Source organism: Terrapene carolina, unplaced genomic scaffold, assembly GCF_002925995.2.
Source record: "Terrapene carolina triunguis isolate 2854851 unplaced genomic scaffold, T_m_triunguis-2.0 Scaffold421, whole genome shotgun sequence".
Classification (NCBI taxonomy): domain Eukaryota; kingdom Metazoa; phylum Chordata; order Testudines; family Emydidae; genus Terrapene; species Terrapene triunguis.
In genome coordinates this window covers 518,876-528,427 of record NW_020664772.1, presented here as the reverse complement: position 1 = coordinate 528,427, position 9,552 = coordinate 518,876, and the positions used below count along the sequence as shown (strand labels likewise).

Genomic DNA, 9,552 nt, shown 5'->3' with positions numbered 1-9,552 from the left:
ATAGCTCCCGGAGCTATTAGCGTCGATTTCCATCCACACCTAGCCTAATTCGACATGGCCATGTCGAATTTAGCGCTACTCCCCTCGTTGGGGAGGATTACAGAAATCGAATTAAAGAGAGCTCTATGTCGAACTAAATAGATTCGTGGTGTGGACGGGTGCAGGGTTAAGTCGATGTAACGGCGCTAAAGTCGACATAAACGCCTAGTGTAGACCAGGCCTAACTGAGTGATGTCTGCTGTAAAAGTGTTCGAAAACTCTTTAGCCTTTTTATCCAATTTGGCTTCTCTCTTCATCTCTGCCCACTTTCGAGATAGAACTACTGTCCTGACTTTGGAAAAGAACCTGAGTTGTCTTCCCATCATGAGTTGTGCTGGACTGCATCCAGTAGCTGCTGTTGGTGTTGATCTGTAGCTCTGGAGAGCAAGGAATGGATCTTCCTGCTATCGGATTTTCTTGCTTGTCTGTACATTTCGCTCAGCCTCTCCACTCACTTGTGGGTAATCTAGGCTGCTAGTAATGTGATCAAAATCCTATTTCATTTGGAATTACTTGAATTCTGCTGCAGTGAATTGTGGTCAGTTGTCTATCATTAGATGTTCTGGAACACCGAACTGAGCAAAAGCATACTTCAGTTTCTTGATAACACTGTAACCTGATGTGACTTTCAAGTACATTATTTCTATATACCTGGAAAAATAGTCCATGCTAACCAGGTCCTCTGAATCTGCATAAATCTGCAGCCAATCTCTTCCAAGGCGTGGCTGGTAGAGGTGTTGTGTTGGTCTGTTAGTTCTGCAATGTTCACATGTAGATACTTCATTGCATATGTCCTTGCTGGTGCCTGGCCACCACGCTGACTGGTTGGCCTGTTCACAGTCAATCCTTGATGTCCTTCAGGGATGAGGTTTAGGATTTGTCCTCTCATTTCGTTTGGAATCACAATGCAATTGCCTTTAATCGTGAGTTCATTTGACTCGCTTAATTGTCCATGCACCGCAAAGTAGTCCCTTGTCACTTCCTTAGTGTCCTGTCGATACTTAGGCCAGCCGCCCCTAGGATAACTTAGAACTTCCTGAAGTTGTGTGTCTCTCAAGGTTGCTTTTTGGAGCTGGTGCAGCCTCTTTTCTGACTCTGCTCTGTACGTGTCCACAGCCTCCACATATGCCTTTACGTCATCTTCGAGCTCACAGGTAATTGAGTGTGATGCTGGGTTCCATGACAGGGTGTCTGCTACCACCAGATTCTTCCCAGGAACTTAATTAGCAATTGGGTTAAGTCTCATTAACCTTCACAACAGACATTGGCAACTCAGCGTGCTTGATCCAGGTCTGTTCTGTTGATGTGGGTTACAAGCAGTTTATGGTCTGTTATCAGTGTGAACGAATCCAACCCACACAGATATCTGTAAAAGTTCTCACAAGCCCATATGCGTGCCAGGCACTCCTTTTCAACCAGTGCATACACTTTTCTGCTGCTGTGAGCATGTGAGAACCAAATGCAGCTGGCTTCTGCTAAGATCCGTATTGTTGCAACAATACATCACCCAGGCCATAGCTTCTTGCGTCTGCATTGACCCTGGTGGGTCTGTTCACATTGTAGTACTTGAGAACTGGATGGGTTGAGATAATTTCTTTTACCTATTTGAAGGCAATGGCTTCATTTGGCCCCCATAGCCAAGAAGTGTTGGACGTTAACAGCTCATTCAGTGGGTGGGGGGCATGTCACGCTCCCCGTCAGTACCCAGCCCGGGCCAGGGAAGCTAATGATCCAACCAGCGGAACAAATTCAGTGATGAACCCTGGTCACGTGCCGCCTGAGGCAGGTTGCGCATACTCTAAAAACATTGAGTGGGTTTGTCACTATAGAAAGGTCTGGTAGGTATCAATCAAGGTAATTTACCATCCCCAGTACATCTCAGTTCTGATGTGTTCATTGAGGCATTCAATTCTCGGATTGCTTTAAGTTTCTCAGGGCTAGGACTGAGTCCATCTTTGTTTATTGCCTGTCCCACAATCTCAGATCAGGATAGGCGGAAAATGCACTTTTCCTTGTTTAGCTTCCATCCGGACTGACTGGTTAGGGTTAGAACTACATTGAGAGTTTCATGGTCTTCTTCCATTGCAAACCCATATATCAAAATATTGTCCATGAAAACTACAACTCAATTTGTATTGGTTAACAGTTCTGCCATCTTCCTTGGGAAAATTTCAGGTACTCGGTAACTCCAAAAGGTCATCTTCGAAAGCAAAATCTCCCAGAGGCTGTGAGAAATGGAGTCAGCTGAACACTTTCTTTGGCTAAAGGAATTTGCAAGCTTGGAGAATACTGTCATTCCTTTCACTCTGTGGAGGAAGTCACCCCATGTTGGGAGGATATTATTTTCTCTGGTGCTGGGGCCCAGGCCGGGGGAGGTCAGTGACTGGTGCTGGGGTCAGGGAGGGGTGTCACTCTTTGGTGCCCTCTTTTCCCTTGATCCCCCCCCCCCCCCAATATCTCCTGGAAGGTGATGAGCATGGCTCCTGTGCGCACTCTATGAGCTCAGTGATGGCATCTGGGCCCAGCCCCTGTGTCGGCATCTGTAGGAGGATCTGGACAGCGCATTCCCCTGAGGGAGAGATGGGGAGAGGAGAGCCAGGGATGGGGGGGGGGGCTGTAGGGCCCCCACATGGGAGGGGGTTGATCCCAGGGTTCCAGCCCTCCTCCCCCACTGTGAACCTCTTGCTGAAGAAGTTGCAGCACGATGACCTCACCGCGGGGATGATGGGGACCTGGGGGGGAAGGGAGCCAGGATGAGACTCAGGGTAGGACAGGCAGACCCAGGGAGAAAGCTCGGACCTGGGCCTGCACGGCCAGGTGGAAGGGTAGCAGGGGGCTGTCGTAGGTTCAGAGATTCCCAGGCCAGAAGGGATCTCTGTGCCCATGATCCAGTCTGAGCGACAGGCCGGAGAACTGCCCCGCAATAATCCCTAAAGCATATCCCATCAGGACGGGGTTGTGCGGGCGGAGGCATCACCAGGACTGGGGGATGGGCTGGCAGAAGAGGGCGGGCGTGTCCCCTCCAGGGGCTGTGCTCTTGCCCACCCCTAGCAGGCCCAGTTTAGGCTCACAACTTGCCCCAAATGCCATGGCAAACCCCTGGGTCACGGCATCTGGTCCTGCTATGGAGGGTCTGCACAGCCGCATGTCACAGTGACGGTGTGCCCGGGCCTGGCGTTGGCGGCAAGCAGGGCATCCCCCAGCCCTGGTCCTCCGAGCACCAGGCTCTGGCCTCCTGCCTCCCAGCTGGCCAGGTGGTGGGAGCCCCCTTCCCAGAGTGCATTGCTCTCTGCCCCCTAGTCCCGCTCTCCCCAGCTATGGGCACTAGGGGAGGGTAGCCCAGGCTGTCCTCGCGTGTGCACTGTGTGCACGGGAGCTCTCCCCCCGCTGGCAGCAGTAGTGAGACCCTTACCCGCACTATGGTGTCACTCCAACCCCTTGCCCTGGAGAGACACTGTCCAGCCCCGCAGCTCCCCCACCAGGACCGGGCCCAGTACCAGGGGCAAAATCCTATCCGTCTGCTCCCCGCTGGCTCAGAGGGTTTGATCCCCCCATGGCACCCCCCTTTTCCCTCCAGGCCACGTGAGACGGATCCCCCCCACATACAACCGCATGGAACAGGGGCATTGTGAGGCAAGTGCCCGCTGCCGTGGCAACCGTCTCCACGGTGAGGCACAGACCCTGATAGGCGGTGCAGGCGAGGAGGGAGGCGGGTGCCCTGGAGGAGCCCTCGGGATCTGGCAGCACCGCTGGCACTGGGGCATCCACCCGTGGGGCACAGGGAATCGGGTTCAGCCTGATCCCACATCAGACAGGAAAGCACCTCACAGGCAGGGAGAGCCACCATGGGGCAGCCAGCCCCTATCCCCCCACCTCTCCCTGCCCTGACCACAGGACCTCCAGCCCCCTGCCCATTCCTACCCCCAGCTCTGATCCACGGGACAGCCAGACCCCTAGCCCTCACCTCTCCCTGCTCTGACCATGGAGCAGCCAGACCCCTAGTCTCCGGCCCCTCCCTGCCCCTGAGGTCTGACCCAGCGGCCAGCCAGTCCCCTATTCCCCCCACCCCTCCCTGCCCCCAGATCTGACCCACCAGGTAGCCAGCCCCTTATCCCCCCATTTCTCCCTGGCCCCTGAATCTGACCCATAGGCCTAGGCAGCCCAGTATCCCCTGCCCTGTGTCAGACCCATTCACACACCGTGGGGCTGGAGTAACCCTGAGTTGGGTGGTCCCAGGCCGGAAGGCACCTTGAAGGGGTTAGGGGGCGGGGCTCAGGACCCTGGCTGTCTGTGTCAGAGGGGGTCCCTCAAGCCAGGAGGTGCTGACCCCTCTTTTCCCCCCAGCTTGGCCATGGGGCCCCCCGCTGAGCTGCTGCGGGGCCGGGCGGGCCCGGAGGCCTGGCGCAATGAGGCCAAGGCCACGGTGCGGGCGGCGCAGCAGCTGCGGGGGCGCTGCTGGCGGGAGGCGGTGGCACAGTGGCGCCCACCGCACCCCTCAGGCCAGCCCCAGGAGACACCCTATGAGCGCCGCACACGGCTGCAGGGCTGGCGCTTCAAGCTGGACGTGACGGCGGCTGGTGAGACGCTGGAGAAGCCGCCCGAGGGGCCGGGCATCACGCTGTGGAAGAGCAAGATGAAGCCCCCACCCTGGGTGAGCCAGCTGCCCCTGCCCTGCTTCCGGGACCACTGCGCCAGCCAGAGCAATGGGCTGGCTGCCCGCTACGCCAGCGCCGTGCGCCTGGTGGTCAGCCGGCTGCGCCAGGCGCTCACCGAGCTCAACGAGCAGGCCAAGCGCCTCAACCTGGCACGCCAGCGCCTCGATGCTGCCCTGGCCAAGGTGCGCACCGCGCTGCTCACCAACCAGCAGAGTGCCCTGGTGCGCGGGCACCGGCCCCCGGCCGAGCAGGTGAGAGCCCACGCCTTGTATCTCCCCGCACACCATTTTCCCGTCTGTGCCCTCCATCGCCCCATGCCCCGTATCCCCTGTGCCCTCTATCCCCTCGCGCCCTGTATCCCCCGTGTCCCGTATCCCCCCAGCATGGCCAGGTGTGGGCACCAGTCCCCAGCCAAGCAGGTGAGAGCCCCCACCCTATATACCCCGCGCCCCATTTCCCCTGTGCCCTCTATCACCCTGCACCCTGTATCCCCCGTATCCTGTAACCCCCCAGCACACCCAGGCATGGGCACCAGCCCCCCATCAGGCAGGTGGGAGCTCCAATAACTTGTATCCCCATATGTTCCATATCCCCTGTGCCCCATATTCTCCGCACCCCTTATCCACGCCCCATGTCCCCCCCTTCATGCCCAGACGTGGGCACCGGTTCCCCACCAAGCAGGTGAGAGCCCCCCCAGATCCCAGATCCACCCACACCCAATATCCCCCCCTCGTGCTCATCACCCCCCAGTATGGCCAGATGCTGGCATTGACACCCCCACCCTCACTGAGCAGGTGACAGCCCCCACCTCATATCTCACCACTCCCCATTCCCCCCAGACTCCATATCCTGCCCTGTATCCCTCCCGTGCCCCATAGCCCCAGCACTCCATGTTCCCCCAGCACACCCAGACACAGGCACCAGCGGGTGACATCCACCCATGGCCCATATCCCCGATACACCCTGTATTCCCCCAAGCCGTGCCACTCCCCCAGTATGGCCAGGTGCTGGCACTGGCCCCCCCCCCCCCCCCGCCCCCCCACTAAGCAGGTGAGAGCCCCCTGTGCCCCATATCATACCCACAGGGCTAGGTGCAGGCATCAGCTCCACACTGTGCCAGTGAAAGCCCCCCACCCTCTGTGCCCCCCCATGCCCCAGATACCCCCATGTTGCATATCCCCCGCTGTGCCCCACCACCTCCCAGCATGGCCAGGCACCGGGACCAATCCCCCACCAAACTAGTGAGAAGTCCCCCATATTTCACCACACACTCTTTATCCACCCCCTATGCCCCATCACCCCCCATCACAACCTGTCACGGGCACCGACGACACCTCCACACAGAGCAGGTGAGAGCCCCATGGACCCCATATCCTTCCCATGTACCCCACATCCCCTCCCAGCACAGCCCCCACTGAGCAGATGAGAGTCCCCTGATGTTCCCCATCCTCCCCGTGCCCCATATCCCTCACAGTCACCCCCCCAACACAGCCACCCGTGGACACCGCCCCCCCCACAGAGCAGGTGGTAACCCCACACCTATCCACTCCCTGCCCCATATCCCTACTACACACCCCCAGCCCTGCTCCCAGCCCAGATCCCCCCAGTGCAGCCAGCACCAAGCCTGCAATGGCTGGCATTGCCGGGGGCTAAGCGTTCACTCTGCCCCCGTCTCTGCTCGTCCCCCCGCGGTGCAGGCCCCAGACCAAGTGGACGCACTGCTGCGGTGGGAACACAAGGAGCTGCAGAGGCTGAAGGTGGAGCTGGAGGGGGACATGGACATGTCGGAGGCGCACCTCAAGGTGGGGCCGGGATGGGGGCCAAAGGCCTAGACAGCAACTAGATGCCAGGGCAGGTGCTGGGCACTGCCTGGTCGATCTGGCAGTGGGTGGGCAGGTGTGTCGGGGGGTTGCCATCCCTGCCAGCATGCCCCCTTGGGGCTGGGCTACCAGCTCCTTTTTCTGCTGGGCCCCCTGCTGACAGGGGCTTGGGCTCCGCGGTGTACTCAGCACTCCATCCCAGGCACCGAAAAGCCCAGCAACCCACAGTCCAATGTCCCACTCTGCACCCCCTGGGGCACTGGGCCAGGTGCTGGAGCCGGGGACTCTTCTCAGCGGGACGCCAGCAGCCCTTAGCCCACTACGTCAGGGCCAGGAGTACTGTCATCTCCCTGGTGGCTGGCAGGGAGCCCACCCCCCTCTGGGCCGCAGCCTGGGAACCCCGTAGTGACAGGTTGGGCTGTCTACCCTGCCCATGCTACCCACTGGGGCATCTTCCCATCGTAGACTGGGCGCTGGCCCCTCCCCTGGGCGCCTGATGTGCCAGCTCCCTGCCGGTGTCTCCCCGTTTGCCCCTCTCACTGGGCTGCCCTGGCATCCCCCACCAAATCCCATCCCAAAGGGAGCAGCTCAGCCAACCTGCACCCCCTCGGGCCGTCCCCTGCTGGCCTGTCTTGAGTCCCCTGCTCTGTCCCTCGCCGTGCTCTTTGCCTACCAGTCGTCAGCCTGCCCTGCGGTCAGGGCGCCTCGCCCCCGGAGCCTGCTCCATCCCAGGGATTGCCCCACGTCTCTCCTTCCACCCCTCCCTGCCCAGGTTCCACCCCCCCTTCCCATGGCTTCCCCCTTGCCCTGCTGGGCCCTCCACAGTCTCGTGCCGAGAGAGGTGCTGCAGAGATTGGTCCCTCTGCTCGCAGCTGTCTCTGAGCTGGGCACTCACACTGGCGCGCTCTCTGGCAGGAACTGGGCAGGTGTGGGGGGCACACTGACCTGTGTTTCCTGTGCCAGGCCCTGGGCGGATGTGGGGAATGAGGGGTGTGGGGGACACACTGACCCCTGTTCCCCATGCCAGGCGCTGGGCGGGTGTGGGGGTTTGAGGGTGTGGGGAACACACTGACCCATGTCCCCCATGCCAGGCGCTGGGCAGGTGCCAGCAAACCCTGGGCATGCTGTGCCAGGAGCGGGGACAGGTGCTGGAGCTGTTGGGGCAGCCGCTGCGCATGGTGCTGCTGGAAGCCGAGCGCGAGTCCTGGCTCAGCCTGAGCCGTCCCCCGTCCCCCTTCGTAGTGAGGAACCCCACCCCGGAGCCCAGCCCTGTCGGGCCCTACACGCCAGGTATGACCTGGCCCGCCCCACCCCAGGGACCCTCCACAGCCCTCCAAGAGCCCCCCTCAGCCCCTGTGTACCACCATTAGCCCCCACTCACGAGCTCAGCCCCGTTGGGCCCTACACACCAGGTATGGCCTGGCCCCACCCCATCCCAGGGACCCCCCCCCCCGCAGACCCTCCAGAGACTCTGTGTATCCCTGGAGACCACCCTTCACTCAGCCCCCCTGAGCCCATGCATACTCCCAGGGACCCCCACCCCACTCAGCCCCCCCAAGAGCTCCCTCATCCCCTGTGTACCCCCAGGGACCCCCACTCCACTCAGCCCCCCCATAGCCCATGAGTACCCTGATTGCGCCCCACTTTTGAGCCCAGCCTCACTGAGGCAGTTCTGATCCCATGTCCCTCCAGAGTGCGCGGCGGCCATTGAGGAGGCACGGTGCCTGACCCTGCGCTCCAAGGAGGTGCTGGCCACGCTCAGGGCAGCCACAGCCCAGGCCACGGCCTCGCGCCACCAGGCCCAGGAGGCCTTAGATGGCAGCCTGCAGCGCAAGATGGACGAGACCCTGGTGCTCAAGGTATGCGGGGGAGGCATGCTCCCTGCCCCCACACAAGCTGCCCCCCACGGAATCCCTGCCCCCTGCCCCCCCCGCCCCCTGGCCCCCCCCCCCCCCCCGCCGCCCCCCCCAGAACCCTCCCCCCTGCCCCTCGCACACTGACCCCCATGGAACCCATATCCCTTCCCCCACATGCTGCCCCCACGGAACCCCTGCCCCTGTCCCCCACAGAACCGCCCCTCCTACCCTCTGCACGCTGCCCTCCTCAGAACCTCTCTCCCTGCCGCTCACATGCTGCCCCCCCCATGGAACCCGTCCCCCTGCCCCTGTCCCCTCGCATGCTGCCCCCCAAAGAACCCCATCCCTCCTCCTACCCTTGCCCCCATGGAACCCCTCCACCTGCCTCTGCCCCTCCGCACACTGCCCCCCATGGAACCCCTCACCCTGCTCCTGCCTTTGCCGCCGGTACCACGCTGCGCGTGCCTAGGAGCCCTTTTAAAATGCCTGGGCCCCTGGGAAATTGCCCCCTTTGCCCCCACTCCCACCCCGTTGGCGGGCCTGCTTCCTAGACAGAGCCCCTGGGCTCCAGCCCAGTCTGTGCCCAGCCTCCCTGAGCAGAGCGGGGGATCCAGCTCCCTCTGGGGCGCTGGGCACTAGGTGCATGGCTGGGCAATTGGCCTTCCCCTTGTCCAGGTGCATTCGCCACTGAGCCGGGGTCGGCCTCGGCCAGTTCAGCCAGGCCTCATTCAGACTGACCTATCCGGAGAGCCAACAGTCCGGCCCCGGCCCCGCCCCTGCCCCCAGGAGCCCTGCGCAAGTGAGGAGACACTGAGGCACACGCAAACATCATAAAACTATAACAGAAAATTCCCACTTCCTCATACCTGCCCCATAAATCGCCTGGAGCCCCAAACCAGTGGGGCTTTCAGCCTGGCTGGGGGAGCCCCTGCCCCACATTCCCCCTATCCCTCCAGCCCCACAGCCCATACCCCATGCTAGCACCATGTCCCCAGCTCTATACCAGACCCACAGCCCCTCCCCACTCCCCCCCATTTCCCCAGCTCTATACCAGGCCCAAAGCCCCTGCCCCATGCCCCCCCCCATGTCCCCAGCTCAATACCAGACCCACAGCCTCTGCCCCACACTCCCCCATCCCCCCAGCTCTATACCAGACCCACAGCTCCTGCCACACGCTCTCCC

The 9,552-nt window shown here is 61.1% G+C and overlaps 1 protein-coding gene across 1 annotated transcript in view; it reads left to right on the top strand.

Annotated features, from left to right (window-relative positions):
* The first annotated feature begins 4,390 nt into the window (after nt 1-4,390).
* CCDC105 (coiled-coil domain containing 105) overlaps nt 4,391-9,552 on the top strand; it is an 8,629-nt gene continuing 3,467 nt past the window's right edge. Inside the window, exons 1-4 of the mRNA XM_026658257.1 lie at nt 4,391-4,945; nt 6,392-6,496; nt 7,606-7,804; nt 8,207-8,373. Of these exons, the coding sequence (XP_026514042.1) occupies nt 4,391-4,945; nt 6,392-6,496; nt 7,606-7,804; nt 8,207-8,373 (1,026 nt within the window). The remainder of the gene's footprint in view (nt 4,946-6,391; nt 6,497-7,605; nt 7,805-8,206; nt 8,374-9,552) is intronic.